This window comes from Phaseolus vulgaris, chromosome 11, assembly GCF_051622355.1.
Source record: "Phaseolus vulgaris cultivar YP4 chromosome 11, ASM5162235v1, whole genome shotgun sequence".
NCBI classification, from domain to species: Eukaryota; Viridiplantae; Streptophyta; class Magnoliopsida; order Fabales; family Fabaceae; genus Phaseolus; species Phaseolus vulgaris.
The window spans coordinates 10,623,964-10,645,924 of NC_143508.1; the positions used below are offsets into that span (position 1 = coordinate 10,623,964).

The window sequence follows — 21,961 nt, forward strand, 5'->3', positions numbered from 1 at the left end:
CTCTAAGAGAAGATGGTGCTGATACTCACATTTTCATCAGACTTTGATTATCCTCCTTTCTAAGACTACAACCATCGTGGACAGGGTTTCCCCCTTATTAGCTAACACGGTAAATTTTTATTTTTTTTTTGCAATTTCTTCCTCCACCTCTGTAGTTTCTTCTTGCACCTCCATAAATGTTTTTAATTTCAAAATTATCCTTAAAAAAATGTAAGATTTTTTTTTATTTCTAAATTATATAATTCATAAACCTCCCAAATTCTAAAATTCAAAAACCAAAATTATATTTTAAATTCTAAAATTAAAAAATATTTTTTGGATTTCAAAATGTATTCCAAACTTTAGAATTCGAAACATAATTTTATATTTCAAATTTTAGAATTTAGAAGATACTTTCAGGATTTGAAAATGCATTTTGATGGTGTGAAATCACGTTTGAGAAGAAATATATTCTCTTTAGAAATATGAGAATTACATAATGTTTATTAAATAAATAAAATGACACATTCTATAGTATTTCATTTTCTAAAAAGTATCAAATTAAATGTTTTAAAAATAAATTTGTTCTCACATTCTTTTCTACTACTTTCAAAACCAGAAAGGGGTCTGCGTTTGCATTGGAAATTTCATTTTTTATTTATCCGCGTTTGAACAATCATTTTATGTCAGCAAATAAATATGTAGTTATAAACTACCTTCATAATTTAAAATATAGTAAAGTCATTATAAACCACCTTAAGTATTTTCTTAGTTTCATTATTTTTACCTTTAATTAAACATACTAAATATTCTCCGCATGTGCATTTCATACCTGTAATTAACAAAAGAGATGTTACTTCACCATTTCAAACTTCATTTATTTTTACCTTAATACATGTATATTTAAATTCTTAACTGTCTATCACATTCAATGTCCTTTTTCATCATTATCTCTATTGTTTTAAGAAACACAGGAATATCACTATAAATTATTCATTGTAAATCTAAAATAAAAAATTTATTTAAATATAGTAATTTATTATAAATTTCAATTACAATGTATAAAAAATATTTATTTCAATTTAATTATATAAAAAGAAGTATATGTTGATTTGCATATTGAGATTCCTCAGTTATAAGAAGGGGAAAAAAAAGAAGAAAAAAAGAGAAGGGAAAAACCAACTTACATGGTGCATTATAGGTATGTCGTTGTTTTTGTTCCGAAGACAATTTGTTTATTTACATATTAGATTATTCGTGAATTAATTTTTTAACAATTTTTCAGATGGTTGAAATATAAAAATAATTTTCTACTCACTTTTCTCTCATTTCTATCCTTTTCCATTCCCTCAAATTTAGTCCTTGAAACAAACAAGGTCTAATAGTACCCTACAACTAAAATTCCATGGGGTGTTTGAACTAACGTGGATGACTTGAGACTCGGATTCATGTTGGACGTGCTTTGAAAAGTGAGAATGGAGATTTTAAACAAAAAAGCAAACCCACACAGTATCCATCACTGCCGGCAAATAACATCCATCAGAGGGAACAGTCCACGATATTTGAAGCACAAGGCAATATACAAAATTCTATTCTCAAAATTCACATTTCTGTCAGAATATGTTGGTTCACACAAAAAGTTAGTTGTACAGAGCATGGATGGGAATTACACAAAGCAACAACTATGATACATGGACCCCCAAGAAAGATTTCTGATTTTATATATCTCACCATCACAGGAAAGAAGAAAAGAAACCCGTCCTCTTCATTTAAAATATAAATTGAAAAAACAATAACCTAGGGACGATGAGTAAAAAATATGTAAAAAAAATAATGAGAAAAATAACCAGCACTCATGAAGCAGACATCCATGACCTTGATTTTGTACCTACGGCTCAATTTACAACAGCTGGGAGGGAACCCAAACTGCAACTTCTAGCTTTGTCAAAGTGAACCAACCTAGCAGTGGCTACCAACTTTGCTTCTCGAACTTGTATCATCTAGATGCCAGATGATTGAGTAATGAGAACCAGGACAAACATTAGCTTGGTCCTACAAGCTTTCTGCGGGCATCAGATCACAAGCTCCATTAACCCGTAAATGGCATCATGCTATATATGTAACACCGGAAATTCAGGCGATAGCACAAGCGTCAAGGCATAAACAATACGGGTATTCTTAATAATCACTATATCCAAGCAAGAGAACCTCGTTCATTTGTTACTTGAGGACGGCCTCTAGTCGGTGTTGGTGGTCTGTTGGCATTCAACTCCTGTATACGTTTTAACCCAAAAAAATGTGAATACCAAAGAAGAAACTGCAGAAATATAGATTTAGTCCCATAATAACCACCTTAAAATTCACTTAGATATGAACGTATTTATTTAATATGTGCAATGTTATGCAGCACTAAGAGCGTGCCAACCATTTCATGAATAATACCTGCATCCATGTGTCCTCAATATGTCTCTCCGGCGAAGTTTCTGGTGAAGAAATTGCAGGTGGTAAGGGATGAATCAATTTAGGAACCACAACAAGATCTCTACCCAAAACTAAAATCGCTCCAGCATTATTTGCGGTACCTATTACCCAGCCAACAATGAAGTGCCAAAATTTAGAACGGAGAATTATCGTTACAGGAAAGTGCAATGGAGAAAGCCCAGTAACAATACCACAGTAGTTTGTCGCAGAAAAAAGTGTGATCAAATGTCCCTGAGCAAAACGCTCAAAGCCATCCATCACACATTCATGTGCACGAACAATCAGCTGAAGATCATTGTTGTTACAAAATTCCATGACCCGATCAGGCTGCAACAGCAAGACCCATTTAGATGAGCATAATATCACATATAGGAGTCTAAACAATCAAGGTAACAGAAGCCTAAAATTAAGAAAACGCAGACAACATCCAAGAAGGAAAATGCCTAGAACAATAAAAATAATAACCATCAGAAAACGTATGCAGTCCTCAAATTAGAGGAAATAGTGTAGGCATTAACAATAACGTCAGAAAATGCCTAGGGCTGAAGGTAACTAAAGTGGGAGAGCCGTGTTATGGGGTGACCTTATTGCAAGGTTCAGAGAGCACTTGTGAATGTGATGCAAGTGAACGTATACAAAAAGCTGTATCTAGGGTGAGTTCATTATCAACCCTATCTATGTTTCTACGATGGCCCGAGAATACACTCATTCTTCAGCCGTAGAGTGACTTTCTATGGGAAGGGAATAAATGAGAGTTGAGACATGCAGTATAGAAAATCGAAACTACAGCAGTAGTAAATGAAAGAAATCAAATTTGTAGTTATTTCAACAATCTATATTAAGGCTAGCTTCGAAAATAATTACTTAATAGATGCATGTTGCAATTACAAAAGTTTCAGGGCATAAACACTGCACAATTTACTTCAAAAGTTTCAAATGATGCATCAAAATTAATAGACAGTAATACAACATGAATTTTCTAGAATAATAAAACAATTAATATATGAGAATTAAAAATTTATCAAATTTATGAAACCAAAAAATAAAATAAAAAAAAATTAATATACAAAATGAATAATTGAATTAGAATGTACTGACATCGTAAATATTTTATCACCATCCTCCAATCATAAATTGTCAATTATGTACGAGTGTTGACATTCATAGCAATTACTTTAGATGTCATATTTAGGGTATTTTTTAATTGGTTGATGGTGTAAAAATATTTGCACTGCCAACAAATAAAAATTAAACTCTTGTATATTTGTTACCAAATTTAGAAAAATCAAAACCTGAATCTTTCTATCATTCTACAGAAAACTAAAACTAAATAATAGTTTGACAGACTACAAATAACAACCACTCACCCCAAAAGTAACTAATCCTGGACCCCGAGCATTTGGCCGAAGCCCTTCCACACTGTCATTCTCTGTAGGGTCAGACCTGGAGAAACACTTCATGCTGTCATTCTTCCAAAAGAAAATGAAATAAATTGTAACAAACATCACGAGTATACAAAATGCACCAACCACAGTAGATCCATAAGCACAATTGATCCTGCTTCCATCGTAATTGGACGCTGAATATTCTCAATTTGTTCTACGTGATTTATTGAACGACCAATACCCCCATGCATGCAAATAATCTTTTTCTCAATTAATGCTGCCAGAGGAAGCCAATTAAACAGACGGTTGATACGGTGCCATGCCCAAATTCCATCTCTCTCACCCTATAAGCAAAATTCAGAAGTTCTTGAATGACAAATAAGTAAAGAAAATACAGCCCAGTATATGCAATGTCAAATTCCTTACCATCCTCTCAATGCACTCTATTCGGAAACCAAAAAGGGCATTAATATCTGCAGCTTCATGGTTTCCACGTATTAAATGTACATTGTTTGGATACTCAACCTGCATAATCCGAATAATCATGCATAAACTTGATGCCATCAAACTTGTCAAACAACAAAAAAAGACAACCTATAGCATCTAGAGTACCTTCAGAGCAAGCAGAAGGCTAATAGTTTCCAGGCTGTGCTGACCCCTATCAACATAATCTCCAAGGAATAGATAGTCGATGTATCTGATTGTCATTTATACAAAATTAAAATTAAAGGAAATTAAAATACCTAAATCACGCACATTAGAATAGTTCAAAAAATATAATGCTACCCAGTCAAGGGGGAAGGGAAAAAACCTACTAATTATTTATTTTCTTCAGCACCTCTGTACTCATAAACTATCAGATCAACATATAAATATAACAATCCATTTGCTTATATAAACTAAACCTAACAATCAATCTATCTAGTAAAGAACCTATAAAAACAATGGATTTACATCATACTATTATTTGAAGGAATGCATGTATGGTATGCATTGGTGCAAACAAACTTGGTAGGTTACAATGAAAACATGAAATGAAAAAACATGAGACCATTATAACTGAGTTGGATAATCAATCACAAGAATTTTTGCCCAGAGAGATTAAAAAAATGGATACAAAACATCAAGCATGTGTTTGGGATAGCTGTGAAAATTAGATTATTTGAATAATTGGTTAAAACCAAAATCAGTTTTTGTTTGGATAAATTTGCTGAAAAATGGTTGAGAAAATTGTTTGGATGAAAAAAAAAGGGATCAGTTTTACAAAAGAAAGAGTATGAAAGTAAATTCTCTTTTTTTAAAATAATCATATTCTACAGATTTTCAAATTCATAAAATCATATTTTTTAAAAAGAAAAAATTTCTTACTAAATATCAGCTAATATTCAAAAAATCTAGCTTATTTTGTGAACAGTTTATTTTTCATAAAAAAAAGGCGAAATTGGGGGAAAAAGCTTTCTTTCTCCAAGTACGAAAATTGATAAAGTTAACATCATAGCTATTAAGGATGCAACAGGCAAACAAGTTTAATTAGTTGAATTGAGAACGGGTCATTGGATTGGCAGAGCCCAAAAAATATGGTGCAGCAGAAAACCAGAATAAGAGTAAGAAACTTCTCAGAAACTTATTTGAACTGGTCTTTTCAGAAGAAAAAAAATGCTTATCTATTTTATTGGTTAGTTTAAAAAATATTCTAAAACATCTATTAAACAAATAAAGGCTCATATCTCATATATGATATTCACATATTTTGCTTTTATTTAACTACTTATAAAGAACTTCAAAAAAAATTAAGAATTTATAATATGATCCTTTTATGCTAACTTAAAAAATTATCTAACTAAATATTTTAACAATTCTATAATAGTATATTGCTTATAAAAATATATTTTATTATTACCAACTCAACCCTACTTCAACCACAATCAAACCAACGAACTCTCAATCAAGGCCCTTACCAGTACATCGGTTGGTCTGATTTAAAAACATTCATTAACATTAGCTATAAATTTGGACTCCACAGATGTTCAAGACAAATTATGAAAGTACCCTCTGGCACAAACAATTAAAAACAGGTTGTACTAGTTTTGACATCTTAACATCTTATCAATCATGCTTAGACACTATCCGATAAATACTTATTGACCCAAAGGCTATTGCTAGAAATAGGAGACAGATACCATAATAATAGATATAACATTAGTGACACAGGATAAATATCCTTCATTAACTTTTATACACAAATCAATCCATGAGTTGAGAACTAAGCAACTTACGCTATGTCACCAGCAGTTGACGGTGAACCATACTCATCAAAGAGGCGCATGAGATCTCCAAATTGCCCATGTAAATCACCAAATATTTTAATTGGAGCCCTAAGCTGTAAGACGCTTGGTTCACTTGAAAATATCCGCTCTGCACTATCACATAGATCCGCAATTTCATTGCAGTCCAAGAAAAACTGTCGCCGAACTGGCGGTTTCCAGCCACGAGGCTTTAAGAGGTGAGCTACAACCTATAAAAGAAGGTCCAGAAACTTAATAAGTACACTCCAAGAAGCTTGATTTCCTTCTACAAATACTCTAATCAATTATAACTAATAGAGACAAGTACCTTCTTTGGGACACTATTGATAGACATCTGACGGTCTAATAATTTTCTAGCTGCTGTTGCACTTTCAGGAGTTCCATAACTGACTCGCCTGCCTTCATTCTCAAACTGATCAATTGAAAGCTGTCTAACCATGCCACCCAATGCTCCACCAGTCTCTGCAGCAACAACCACCTGCAGAAAATTCCAGAAAATGGACAAGGGGCTTGAACATTCATGGAATTTGTGACAGCATAATTTTTCCTAGGAAATAAAAAATGTATTACTCACAGCTCTGTGATGCAGCCTCACTCCACCAGGAGGAATGCTATTTGACACAGAAGAATCAGGCTTAATCAAGGAAGATATTTGTTTCCCACTAGGTGTTGCCTCAGCCCCACGATCTCGGTCAGGCAATTCAACTTCTCCATTTACTTGTCGTGCTTTCGCAGCAGCCAGTGTCGCACTGATAGCTTCAGCTTCTGCAGCTGATGCTTCAACTAGATACTCAACTCCTTTGCTTGTTCGCCTGTTCAAAATTCTTCACGTGAATGACAAAGCCAAAGTAACAATTCAATACTTCATCCGAAGATATGTTCAGATGATAAAAGCGGACATACCTAGATCCTGGGAGTAAGGCATTTTCAGTGCTGATATCAGTATATATGTCCCCATTTACAGGGGGGGCAACAGGATTTCCCAAAACAACTGAACCATCTGGAGCTGCTTCAATCATGGTTTGCCTTGTCCTATCATCAACAAATGCACCATATCGTCCAAGTAGTCGTCCAGCTTGTGCATTAGATGCAGCTGCAGCTGCTGCATGTGAAGCAGCAGCTGTTGTTTCAGCAGCAGCAAGATCTTCAGCAACAAGTAAATCGTCTAGCAAGACCCCTACAGCATAAATAATACATCATGGCCAGTCATACACATCAAACAAAAAAATTATAACTCACCACAACATATAATACCAAAATGAGCACAAAAACAAGCATCTTAGCTTCCATGACAAAAAAAGTGATTGGCCATGCTCAACAATAGTTCAAACTTGAAATAATATTGTTATTAGATCCATAAAAAAGAAAAAATAAATAAAGAATTTTGCAACTGTGTTAATAGGAATTATCTCTCATAATGTTCACTCATGCCTAGCATTGTCCGACAGTAAACCTAGTTGAATAGTGTTAAACTCTAGGGAAGAGAGAAACATTAAACACAAACCATGTGTTTCTGACACAGAACATGTGCTTTATTTGTAAGAAAAAAACAATAAATAGAGGAGATTTGATATCCTCTGATAACAAAGATACAGAAAAAAAAATGATACAGGAATAAATAAGAATATTCTGAATAATACATTATAATTTAGATATTCCTGATTATATAAGATCAACTAGTTATTTTATTTCTATAATTAAAACACTCCCCCTCAAGCTGGAATATATAGGTCATATATGTGCTTAGCTTGATGCAAATACAATAGATCCTCACTCCCCTTAGAGACTTGGTGAATATGTGAGCTAGTTCTTCATTAGATCTAGAGATGATGTCTCCACACTTCAGTTTTTCTCTTATGAAATGGCAATCCATCTCAATATGTTTCACTCTCTCATGACAGGATTAGAGACAATGTGTAATGTGGCTTGGTTATCTCGTCAAATATCAAAGTGAACTAAAGAAAAAGGAGACAAAGATAATTTATTAAGAATATCAAAAAAGACTGACGAACATGTTTCATGTTGGAGATCTCACATCAACTAGAGATAAGGACATTTAATAGTATATAAGAGATGCAAACCTCACCTTATGAGCCGATTTTGTAAGGTTAACTTAGGCTTAAAGTCCACTTCTTAGGATGGTATCATAGTCATTTAGAGTCTATCCTAGCCAGCGTTTGTTGGGCTTATCAGGTTAGGTCGTTATCGGACCACCCATAAATATATAATCCCACACACAAGTTGTTAGGTCTCGGCATGAGGGGTGTGTTGGAAATCACACATCGACTAGTGATAAGGATATTTAATAGTATATAAGTGGGTGCAAACCTCACTTTATGAACCGGTTTTAGTAAGGTTGAGTTAGACTTAAAATTCACTTCTTAATATTACCTAATTAGCATAACTCACAATTCAAAATAGACAAATGTTTTAAACTCGGCACCATCTTCCATATATTTTTAACCCATAATGTTTAATTGAGCATGCATCATCATTGGAGAGGTTGTCGATGTACATATAAGGGTTATGGATAGAAATAGTAATAAAGGCCATGTGACTCTCATCCAACGCCAATTGTTCAACTGATATCCGATCCTCCGAGGTAACATCATTTTTAGTGAAGGTGAGGATAATATCATGGGATCCGATCGTGTGAGGTAACTTTATTTTTAGTGAAGGTGAGGATAATATCATGGGATTAGTCAATCGGGAATCAGACAATAAATTAAAAGGACAATTGGGGACATAAATAACAAAGTTAATAGTAAGGGTTGGGAGGAGTTGGGTACTACCAATGCCGCAAGCTAGTGTTGGTGAACCATTGGCAGTAGTTGTAAAAGAAAAATTGGCAACTTTAGTAAAGGAAGAGAAAAGAGAACAATAACTAGATATGTGATTGGTTGCACTAGAGTCAATAACCCATGGACCAAAAGAAGGTGATTGAGAGACAAGCCAATGAATTACTAGTGTATGTCACTGAAGCAATGATACTAGTGGATTTGCATGTCACCATTTGATAAAGTCTTCAAATGTTGTTGGAGATGGATGAGCCCAAAATATAGGAGCAACAAATGACTCAACACAGGAAGTGGAATAGTTGCACCCATCTATCTTCTCATTACTATCATATGGTTAGAAAAGATGGGAGAATCTATTCAAGGGGTTATTGTGGTGTTGGAAGCACCATGGTTAGCAATGTTATCGATTATCGACCATGGCGGCACCATGGCAGAAATTGGTGTCGAAATTGCTGGCAACCACCACAAGGTAATGATGAAGCGATTTTCAAGTGGCAGTCCATGGCGAAGCTTTGGCTATCATGGAATGCTGATTCTTTTTTTGTCTCTCTTCCTCTATTTTATTTTTCTTCTTTTCTATTTTAATTTTGCTTCTCTCCTTTTTTTTCAGTAATTTTGTTTTTTGTTTTCCCTTCTATTTTTTTATCATGTATTTTTTTATTTTCTTTTTTCGGTTTATTGTTTTTCTATTTTTCTTGACTGGTTTTTTCTATTTTCTCTTTCCTGTTTTCTTTGTATTTTTCTTTTCTTTTCTGGTTTTTCTGCTTTTTTGTAATTTTCTTTACTCTTTTCTGTTTTTTGTTCTTCTCGAAAATAAAATATTTTCTGTTCATTTTTTCTTTTTCATTACTCTTTCTTTTCTTTCTTTTTTGTGGTAATCTATCATTGTTTTTTTTCTTTTTAGTTGAATAGCACTCAATGGCAAAACTTGAAAGCCAATTCAAGATCATCTAATAGAAATGACCCGCCTTGGATGATGGTGAATTGGAATCTGATAGCTCTAACTTTGAGTCTAAAAATATATTAAAAGAACTATTTAACTTTAACCAAGCTTCCTCTGAAGAGGAAGAGAAGGAAGGATCCACCCCATTGGATAACATTTAAGATAACTATGTTGGGATTGAGGAAGAGTCAGAGGATTAGAAATTTAGCATATTAATCATGTTTTGTTCTTATTTTAATTCTAGGAACTTGAAATTCTAAAGTCTATACTTATTATTATCATTAATTCTATGGATGTCTTTCATTATTCTTTTGCATTTCATTATGCAGTTTACTTATTTATTTACACACACGTGTGTGTGTGTGTGTTCAGGATGCTTCCACCATAACCCCTTATGGCATTCAATATATTTTCATAAAGGATTTTTGAGTTACTAATATTTTTCGTCATCCAATATTTGATAACACTTGTTGGAAGACATTTTTTTAAGCTAGAAGAAAAAATAAATAAAAAACTAAGGAGAAGGTGCCAGAACAGTGGAAAGCGAACATGAGAGAGAGGATGGCAAAGAGAAAAAAAAATCCTCTGAAGACATTGGGTCTATCGGGCCAACATGGTTTTGAAAAAAGCTTTGGATACCATGCTAAACTCTAGGGAAGAGAAAAACATTGAACTCATACTGTGTGACACATCATGGGTGCTTTATTTATAATGAGGAAAAAGAAACAATATAATAAAGACAGGGGATTTGATATCCTCTAATAACAAAGATATGATACACGAACAAATAAAATTGTTTCTAATAATACATATATAATCTAGATATTCCTCATTATACAAGATAAGCTCTTATTTTCTTTCTATTATTATAACAAAGACCAATACCCCAATGTTTCTCTCAACAGTCTAGATGTGGTCTTCTCAACTCAATGTCTTCCTCAAAACTGCTGCTGAGCATGCAACTGAGCAATATTAAGATTAAGATTTTCGGAAGTCATGTAAGAAGACCAGGGAATCATCACTGATAGGTATTAGCAGTAACTGACTGCTATTGCCAGTTAAAACTAACATAAGAGAGTCTAACAGAAAATCAGTGCAACAGAAAAGAGAAAGAAAAATACCTCGAACAAAATCATTCTAACAGAATAGTAAGAAACTAAGAAATATATTTAACGATCAGAAAAATTGAAGCTCTAAGAATAGTAAATCCAGTTTTTCAGATAAGGATTGTTCCCTACTTTTATACAATAATTTGATCATTTTCTAGTTAATATAAGACCTATCATCCAATCCAATACACTATTGGGCCACAATTAGACCACTCATATTCAGTCTCATGTTAAAGGTGTCCAATCCTCAACTCTAAGGAGGATATTGTAGATCTCACATCAACCAGTAATATGACTAAAATATAATATATAAATGGAGAACAAATCTCAACTTACAAGCTGACTTTGTGAGGTTCAATTAAGCCTAAATCCACGTTTTAAGAGATGCTAAGCTGATCGTATGATTTGAGTTACTTCGTAAGTTTCTATCTCCCACCTCTTCTAACACAATTTAAGAATTCATATTCTAGTAAAAGATACTAAAATTTTATAACATTCGCTCCAAAGTCCAAACAAAAATAAAAATTATAAAAATAAATTCAACTAAATATTAAGCAAAATAAAATGTGTAAATTACATACAGCAAATTAACTAAATTGACTAAATTAACATCACAAAGCAGGCTCATCTAATCAACAACATTGGTATTGATAAAACTATTAAACAATAGGAAAGAAAGAGATTGAGCTGAACTGAAACTGAAACTGTGAATTTCTAAGAAAAAGGAATTAATACAATTAATAGAGAAGATTTGATATCCTCTAATAATAAAGATATGATAGGAGAATAAACAAACATGTTCTTAATACAGAATCTGCTCCTTTTTTCTATAAGTATAACACCCCCCTATAAGTCATGTCATGTGTCGAGCTTGCTGCAAATATAATCAATTTTTGGTCCTATCGGAAACTTGGTGAATATGTCAGCCGACTATTCACTAGAACTGACAATTCACTAGAATTGACAAATCTAGTAGTGATGTCTCCAAACTTTAGTTTTTTTCTTTTATGAATGACAATCCACCTTAATATATTTGGTCCTACCATCAAACTCTTTGAGGAGTTGTTTTAGCCATATGAGCTCACAAATGACTAGTGTTATTCCTCGTTATTCTCTTTCTGCACTTGATCTTGCCACTTAATTTTGTTTCTTACTGTTCTACAATATTAAATTACCTCCAACAAGAACACAATACCTTAAAACTGGAGGGTCAATTGCTTGGTGACCCTGCCTAGTCAGCATCAGAATACCAAACATTTGAGATTTCCCTTATCTTCATATATGATCCTTACTTACCAAGAGCCTTCTTAATATACTCTAGTATTCATATGGTTGTATCGATGCTCAGTACAACGATGATGTCAAGACTAGTCACAATGAGGTATTTAGCTTACCAATTAATCGTTTGTATCTCGAGGATCAGAATACGACTTTACTTGGTCAGGTATAAGTTTGACATTCAAATCCATTCATGTATCCACAGGCTTAGCATTTAACATCCCTATTTCTTCTAGAATGTCAAGAGTATATTTTTTCTAACATTATAACCAAACCATCCTTGGATTGTGCAACTTATATGACAAGGAAATATCTCAAGTGTCCAATATCTTTTTTCTGGAACTTTTGAACAAGATATTGTTTTAGTTGTACAACACCCTCCTTATCCTTGTTGTGTTGTGATAACAATGTTACTCATATATACAATGAGATAGATATAACCTAGGGGAGAATGATGATAATACAAAGAACAATCAACATCACGTTTATATTATTGCAAACTGTTGGATGATAGTCTCAAAACACTCAAACCACACGAGATTATCGCTTGAGACCATGTAGGGACTTATGTAGACAACATACCATATCAAACTATCTTAGAAGCAAACTTTAAAATTAACCTTCAAAACCAATATTTAAGGTGAGGTTTGCACTATATATTACAATTTGGTCATATTTCTAGTTGATATAGAATCTCCAACATCCTCCGTCACGTCAAGGATTGGGCATCTCAAGCTTAGGAATAGATTTGTGAGTGGTCCAATAGTGACTCGATAGTAGGTGGTGCAATAGACCCAACAAAAGTTTGCTAGAATAGAGTATAATACCATGTTAAATTATAGGAAAGGGAGAGACACTGAGTAGCATGTGTTTCTGAGACAACACAGATGCTTTATTTATATTGAAAAAAGGAATCAATACAATAAATAAATGAGATTTTATATCCTGTAATAATAAAGATATGATACATGAATAAATAAAACTGTTCCTAATAATACATATAAACCTAAATATTCTTTGTTATATAGGATTTACTCCTTATTTTAATAATTATAATTATAACAAAAACAATCATGCATGGTCAAGCAAATAGGAAATTAATTCCATTTAGATCAACCCACATAACTTCAATCAATTTAAGACTTACCGCCCCGTAAACCACCATAGATAAAAATCAAGTCACCAATTGCAGCAGCAGCATGCCTACAACGCCGTGTCAACTCAACAGAGGCATCTCCACCAGCAGCATCAGCACTGTATCTACCCGTTCTTGGACTGGTAACAACAGATTTTGTATCACACCAAACACCAGCAGCAGTGTCCAACACTACAAACAGTGAAAAAACAATAGAAATACTTCTAAATGCAACATTAATTGGCATAACAATAAATCTTGCTTTCACACACAAAAGAAATTACCATTGGAAAAAAATAACTAAAGGCTACAGAGGCAACTAGGCACCGGCGAGCTACCCTACAAACAGTACCTAAAACAGTAATGAAACTTCAAAAGTATTTGTTATTGCTTATAGCAGATCATCCCGATTTCCACAAGAAGATTCTCTTTCTCAACTTCACCAAAAGTATATTCATCCTTCAGTCAAAAATGAAAATATATGTAGACAAGAGTATAGGAAGATATAAGGGCATTAAGGTAAAGAACTAGTTTGTAGAAGATTTAATTTCTCTAAAGTGAGGAGGGATACACTGATAAAGCACAAAGTCACAACTGTTGATCTGAAATTAAAAAGGCATAGATCATAATAATCTCATAGTTCGGTATGCAATTGCATGTATGCTACTACAATATAAGCCATTAATTTTTCAATCACCAGTTATACTTCTGCTCTTTATCCAAGATCAAACATCTAAAAAAAGAACCAACCAAAATGCAAATTCTTAGCAGCGACAGAATCAAGTACCTGCAACACTTGATGAATCTTCAACCATCCGTCCTCCCCCAAGGGCCCCACCAGACACATGGAGCCTTGCATTAACAAATACCTGGAATCATTAAACAAGTAAATTGAAATCCTTAGAATATATGACAAAGTAAAAAATATAAATAATAAAAGAAACTAAGTCAAACCGCTGCATGTTGATATCTTGGAGACGGTGAGACACCAGGAGCAATGGCCCATTCCCAACGACCATCTCTATGCTTAGCAAGTCCATATGCACTTGCCAATGGCTGTAATATAAGATTTTGGGGAAGGGCAAGAGGGAAAGAAGAAGTGGTCAGAAGGTTAGAAACAAGAAATTCACATGGGCCACATGAAAATATTTAACAAAGACAGAATTACATGAATCCACAAAAAAGTGTTTGCAGATAAGAAAACAAAAGGCATAAATTGGTAACAGAGACTTTGCTTGGTTAAGGGAGTGGGATCTACGAAGTGATCATATTGCTACTTGCTGGATTTTGTGCTACACTTTGAAAAAAAATAAGTGGTATGGTTATGGATTTTTTCCTTCAAAGCAATACCTCTATAAAGAAGCAAGTTATTTTACTTATCAAGAAAGAGCAAATACAGTTTACATCTGAATGAATGGAGATGTCAATCCAGTGATTACCTCTACTCACATTAATCCATGTATATTTCTTTCAGACAAATGGTCACTATCAACATGACGGAACCTGAATTAAGTTTTATGATGATGCCTAGGTGGAAACTGAATGTGTGCTTTGACCATATGATTTTTCTACTTTTGATTATAGCCCATAAATATTTTATATCCTAGTCCTGCTGCTCCTTGTATTGGGATTTTAGAATGAGGAAAAAACCTTCAGTACTAGAGGTAGGTTAGATTGAGTATTCATCATTTTTTTTAATTCACTTGAATCTACTTGCTTCTGTGCATATTCTGGCACCAGGGTTTGAACTCTGCACACTTCTGGATTATTCTCCATTTTATATTCCTTTTGGCTTCTTATTGACCTGAATGTCTAAGGTTTCTCCTAGACAAAACTGGCTGGAAGCCCAAAGATCCCTCAATAGTAAATTGAGATTCCTTTGCTCAAACAGCAGTTCAACAGGATTAAGATATTATTTCACACTGAATTGCAAGCCTAAACATTGCTCTCACCCTTGATGTACTTCACACGCAAATCTAGCACAAAAAACAGAGCATCACTCATTTAGGAAGAATTGAAAGGCAGTCACCATTCTTTGGATCAATCCAATTTTGCAAGAAATATACTGTCCTGTAATCTGCTACAATCTTCCTAGTATCTCTGTTTTGATTTTGCTTTTTTTTCAAATCTTGACCACACCTTATCTTTGCCCCCAGTTTCCTCCTCCATCAGAATGTTCCTTATATAGCAACCAGGTAGAGACAGACCTAATTATTATGGTGAGTTTAGAAAACAATCGCAATCTACCCACTAGCTTAAGAAAAGTGGATAGGCCACTATGCAGGCAAGCGACAAGGGCATAATGGAAAATAAGAGTGATATCGATGACAAACTATGGCAAATTCATACCAGGAAATTTCTACAGAATTCAATTCAATAGAATGACAAAGTGAATGACTGAATAGATAACTCACAACACTATTGGCATCCCTCCCGCCACAAAGCAGAAGAAGCCCGTCAGATCGTGCACTGGCAGTTGCATACCTAATAAAAAGTAAATGACAAAACAGCAACTCAACCCCAAATTATAAAAAATCCAAGCACAAAATGACATACAACATAAATAAAGAAAAGGAAAGATTTATTTATGCGGTAAAAACGATCAAAGTTCTTATAGTGCACTACTAAGCTCAACAAAAACACAGCAATAGCTAAGCAAGAATTTAGTAAAAAGTGTCATGATCATGGTAGTAAGTATCGTACGATTCATGATACGATAAGATTCAAAGTGCCCCCAATACGAATCGCAAGAATAATCGTTTTTGCTCCCATATCGCAGCTGTATCGTGTGAATCGTGACATAAATCGCAGCAATCGCGAAACGATTCCGTATCGCGACTTGCTTTTGAAAAAATCCTAATTTTAATTTGAATTATTATATAAAAATCCTAATTTTAAGTTTAATTGCTTTTATAAATAAAAGCCCTAATTTTAGAACCCGGTGCGTCATTTCAAACGTCCCCTACTAATTTCAAAAGTTCCTTTGTACGTCCTTCTCTACTTTCTTCTTTTGTGTGGTATATATATGTAGATACAACACTCAAAATGAAATATGAGGTTGTTTTGTTATTAATTGCATCTCTACATATCTTATATATTAAATTATGTCACATTTTTTAATGTTTATGAATCTTACGATTCACGATACGAAACAATACACGATTCAGAAAAATATTCCACAACCTAATTATCATCACACATAAAAGCAACCCCAATATAAAGGCAAACCTACTCTAATATCAAAAAGTTCTATAGGTGTAGAAATAATAAAGCAATAATCAACAAATATACAAGCCCAAACATGCAATGCAATGGTAAACCAAATACTAGCATGCTTAACATGGCAGAACTACTGAAAATTACAGAAAATTATGTTTCACCAATTTTGTACGGCAGGGGTAGAGGGGGGTAGTGGAGAGAACAAAGAACATTAGGAACAAACCCAAGGCATGGAAATAGTTCAAAATCGGGGCAAATAATATGATATGAAGCGAAGAAAAGTTAAAAATAAATTTAACCGAAAGCATATCAGTCTAACAAACCAACACATCTACATCTTCACAACCATGTCAATCTAACAAACCAACATGAAGGATTTAAATTTATTCAACTCAAATACAATCACCTGTGTTAACCATCAGAACCTAGTTTAAGACATCAGAGGCACAGAACAAGAAAAGGCTGCCCTAAGTGCGCCTCAGAACCTAGTCTGTGGTATCAAAGGCTTTTGGAACGGGACATGCATAATACAATGTAGTTAATTGATATGTGTGTGTGTAGTGAAGTCAAGATATTAGTAAAGAAGGGTAAGTTTCATGGACACATTACATGCATGGAGGTGGACCCTCTCCTTCTGGCTCCAACTTGCGCCATTCATAAGGCTTGGCAGCTGTGTCTAAAGCCCACACATCAGCCAAAGGTCTCTTTCCTGGAAAGCAGGGAACAAACGAGTTAACATCCAAGAAATTTACATTCAGAGGGAACATCCACTGTGAACAATGCAAAAAGGAGCATTCAGGTAGTTACCATCATTGCCTCCAATTGCCATGAGATATCTCTGCCCCACCAAAGCCATAACATGTCCATAGCGTGGTCCTGGTCCAGGGCCAGGAACACCAACTCTAAATGACATTCAGAACCCACTATATCAGATAAATGTCATTGAGGAGGAAAGAAATTATAGTTTAGTATTATATCTAACCTATGCCATCGTGGTCTTTGCTGAGTGAGATCAAGAACATGAAGATCCTCAGCTGACAAACCAGCAGGACCAATGCCACCCTGTTTTATGGTGTGCAAAATACTCCAGTGAGAATTATGGTACCCATTTTAAGGAATTAAATTAAACAATACTCGGATAACTTAAGAGATAGACTCTCCACAGTACCTGAATAACTACCATTGTTCCCACAGCAGTTGCAACATGTGCAGCCCTAGGGGTTGGAGGCTCACCGATGGGAGTTATCCTGCATTAAATTTCCTTATAAGCTCTGAAGGCAATACAAGCATTACTTAAGCCTTAAAACTGGTTCTGAGCTTACCTAGACCATTTATTAGTTATAACATCGTAACAGTGGACATCAGCGGTGGCACCAGCTAAACCTGCAGTGCAAATGAAATGTACCAGTCATGAAAATTTTCAACCATAAAGACTAACGATCCAATCAATATCAGTGCTTATACAAAGGGGGGTAGGGAAGAATGTAAAAAATGTAGACAAAATCATTTTTTGTCTTGAAACGTCCCTCACACAATGAACAGATTATACAAATTCCCATTAAATTAGGAATGGCCAAATCAAGTTTTTACATCAGTATTTAGCTTCTGACATTGGCTTGCACCAGAAATAATAAAAATCATTCTACTAGAATAGTTTGAACTTCAAGAATTACACTAATTGTATGGAGCTTCAAATGACGTACAAAAATATAGCCGTTAAATTATGACATATAGGAAAGGCCTGTCAACTATGTAGAAATGGGTTGCATTGCTTGCCTGAAAGAATACCACTTGGGCCTAGATGAGAAATAAAACATTATTAATCTGCCTTTTTATTTTTCTTCCTTGATCAATAGTGGTATATCAAGTAACTGAGACAAATTCAAAAGAAAAAATAATCACACCAGAAACAACAGCAATCTACCATCAATCTTGTGATTGTGAAACCAACCATATCCTTTAATTTATGATAATTTAATATCAATACTACTTCACACTGTAATTCATGAGAAACAACATGTTAAGGTATTCAGGAAACCAAAGAGCCAAATATGCAAACAACCATATCTTGACAGGTACTTTTTTGAATCCAAAGTTTTTCTAGAATAAAAGGAATGTTTCCATTATACATCAGCATATCAAACAAAAATCTTAGCAGAATACATGAGATATACAACAGCAAGAGAAACAATAGGAAGAAAGGAAATAAAAAAGTTCAGACAAACCGAGCCTAGATACTTCAAGCAACACGGAAATGATATGACATGGCTACAAGAACACAGAAATTTAGTAAAAGTTCAATATATATAATATAAGTGCTAGATATGTTGACATTAATTATAAACAACAACAAAACTCATGCAAATTCATAGTGTTTGTAAAGAGATATTGATCTTTTGCCATTAATTCAAGACTTCATCATGGATGATGATCATAATTTGCAATCAAAAAAGAATACTCGTGATCGTTGCAAGAAAATCATAGTTCCATATCTTCCCTTTACATATTTTTCCATAACCTGTTAGAATGTGATAAAATATATCCTTCATACTATTCAAAAGAATTATGGGCTCCATATAATAGCCAATAGCTTTATGGATATTGAGGAAAAGATACAATCATATATAATTTTATTTATACTCAAAGTAGCAGAAGCACATCCCAAACCCAAACATCAGTCAATTAAATTTAAAAATAAACGAAAAGAAAAGATAGTTGAAGAATACTCCCTGAATACTTTATCTACGATATTGGTATCAGATATTAGATACGTGGATTACACCAATAAGTTACCGGTTTTCAAGATCTGAGCTTCATAGCTTCAAACAAAGAGGATATTCCATAATCCACAGCAAAGGAATGGAGATTGGCCCAAACAGCAATCGGAGAAGATATAAATGATAATGAAATAAAATTATGGCTCATATATTGGATTGGAAGAGATGAGACACATTATGTTTAGGAATCAAAGACAACTAGCTAATCTAATGAAATGTTTCCTAGTACTGTTTTTTCCATTCATTTCAAGCCCCACTAAAGAGAGGACAGAAAGCCATGCAAATGGAAACGTTTTAAAATTAACTATAAACTTCCAATTTAACCCACATACCACAAAAAAGGAAAGAAATTAATAAAGTGGCAAGATTGCTAAAAAATTCCATAGATTTAAACTCATTTATTGCAATGTGCCAAAGATGAATGAAGTATCCAAAACAAGTTTAATGAGAACCCTGGTCTCCATGACCAGCATTTAGTTCATAGGACATGAACAGGAAAAAAACCTTCTGGCCTAGCACTTACATTTCCATAACCTTAATCAACAAGGCAATCGAAGCCATCGTGTGTAAACATCCATAATAACTAGCCAAATACATACATGGCTCAATACAAAGCGCGAAGCGCAAATTTCCAGATTCTGATCAAACTAACAAAACCAAAATTCAAAATACTCAGCAGCTGTATCTACGTCATGTTATTGCTTTCAGGGAAAGACGAAAAGGAAAGTAAAATACATACGTATGCCAGCATTTCCAGCGGATGAAGGAGTCCCTGAGGCCGCAGAACTCCCTTCAAGCGCAGTGGCACCGCCGAACAAAATCAACCTTGGACCAATGTACCCCGACGTCCCCTCCTCTCCAACCGCCGCCACCGCCGTCAACGTGTGGCCGCACCGCGGTCCCGGCCCGTCCTCCTTCTTCTCCAAAATCGCATTTACCACTGAGTAGGTCGGCGCGAGTCTCGGACCAACCACCGGACTGTGCTGCACCTGACCCGCCGTCACCGGCGACGACGGCTGCTGTTGCGACGGCGACTGAGCCGGAGATCCACCTCCCGTCGACAAAGGCGGCGGCGACGGAGGCGGCGACTCTCCTAACTGGTCTCTTTCGGCATGGTTCTGCACCGCCGAATCGTGATCGGCCTCCGGCACCATCGAGGAATCAACGTCCATTTCTTAACCCTAAGATTCGAGCAATTCCTGTAAGATCGGAGCTAGAATTCCCGCGAAACCGCGTCCTGAGCCAACATTACGATTCGGTTCAAAAAATTGCTATCGAAAACCCTAACTCAGATCCTCCGCTCCTCAAATTCAAATTAAGATTTTCACCCACGCAAATTTTCCAAAAATAGAGGAAAATTCGATTAGGTTATTTCGTTTCTCTTTCTCTCTCTGTCTCTCTCTCTCTGTATTTTCGCTCTCTGTCTGTGCGAAAAACAAAGAAATGAAAGAAGCGGTGGTGAACGAAACGAAACGGGACGGAGGAGCAATCTGAACTCTCACACACAATCACCACCCAAAGCAGAAAAATAAAATTAATAAAAAATTATAAAAAAAATTATTTCACTGAGACAAAGGGTTCGTGTCTTTCTCTCTCTACTTTTATTTTTCTAGCTTTCTAATCTTTTTTTTAAAAAGCTAATTATATATTATATTATATATATTATATATTATTTCTAAGGGCGTGTATTTATTGATACTGAATTATTCGGTATTTGGTTGGTTGGTTGCAGAGGAAGAGTGCAGTTGGTGACCGGTAGGGGCGGTCGTACGGAATAAATTGTTGCCGCGACAGAGCGGAGAACGGAAGAGAGTTACCGGGACAACCGGGGATTGGTTTAACTCCACAAAAACAACTCAGCCACTTAAGGTAACATCATTCTGTTTCTTTTTACCATTATTGTACCAATAAACATGGAAGGTGACACCACGCGCTGTCTTTAGAAATTTTTTCTCCTTTTTAAGAAGGGGAAAATTTTATTTAAATACTGCAAAAAATTATTTAGATAATAATTTAGAAAAAACTATCAATATAATTCTCTTAACCTTTATACAGAAAGGATACGCTATGTTCTTCAAAGAATACATTTTTATTCCATTATTTATATTGAAAAAAAAAATATGCTCTTAAACTTGTACTTTATACTAAAACAAACACCATGGAATTTTTAGAATTCAGATTTCAATATTGACATTAAAGTAGTAATATATAGGTTGACTTCTTTAAATTGTAATTTTTTTTCACAACAGTATATTAGCGTTGACTCTTTTTAATGATTAGTAAACGTTAACCAAAATCATTCATGTTTTTTTTTCACTGGAAATCGCACTGTTCAATAAGTCAAAGTAAAAACGTAAGAGAAAGATGGTGAAAATTTTGATTGTAAACTATTTACTAAAATAAAAAGATAACGATCACATATTAACTCATGTTTTTTCTTTTTCTCATGAAAAAATAAAAATAAAAAATCTCATTATTTCTGTTTCTAGTAACAGTTTGAAATTTGAGGAGAACCACAAAGAAAGAGAAACATGGATTAAGATTTTGACCA

The 21,961-nt window shown here is 34.4% G+C and overlaps 1 protein-coding gene across 2 annotated transcripts; it reads right to left on the reverse strand.

Moving 5' to 3' along the window:
- Positions 1 to 1,540: 1,540 nt before the first annotated feature.
- On the reverse strand, positions 1,541 to 21,069 carry LOC137811170 (serine/threonine-protein phosphatase BSL3). 2 transcript variants are annotated; one of them, XM_068612800.2, is made up of 21 exons: positions 20,150 to 21,069; positions 17,956 to 18,016; positions 17,802 to 17,880; positions 17,616 to 17,695; positions 17,441 to 17,535; positions 17,243 to 17,342; positions 15,829 to 15,898; positions 14,369 to 14,470; positions 14,202 to 14,283; positions 13,427 to 13,606; positions 7,055 to 7,328; positions 6,726 to 6,963; positions 6,459 to 6,629; positions 6,122 to 6,360; positions 4,458 to 4,542; positions 4,272 to 4,370; positions 3,990 to 4,189; positions 3,828 to 3,903; positions 2,652 to 2,787; positions 2,422 to 2,561; positions 1,541 to 2,251 (listed from the first exon to the last, which is right to left on the reverse strand). In XM_068612800.2, exons 1-21 carry the CDS (start codon positions 20,580 to 20,582, stop codon positions 2,168 to 2,170), a joined length of 3,024 nt encoding a protein of 1,007 aa, XP_068468901.2. In that variant the 5' UTR covers positions 20,583 to 21,069; the 3' UTR covers positions 1,541 to 2,167. The 2 variants fall into 2 exon arrangements, with proteins under 2 accessions (XP_068468901.2, XP_090153139.1); XM_090297013.1 differs by having other exon boundaries at positions 17,040 to 17,342; positions 20,150 to 20,991.
- Between the last annotated feature and the right edge of the window lie 892 nt (positions 21,070 to 21,961).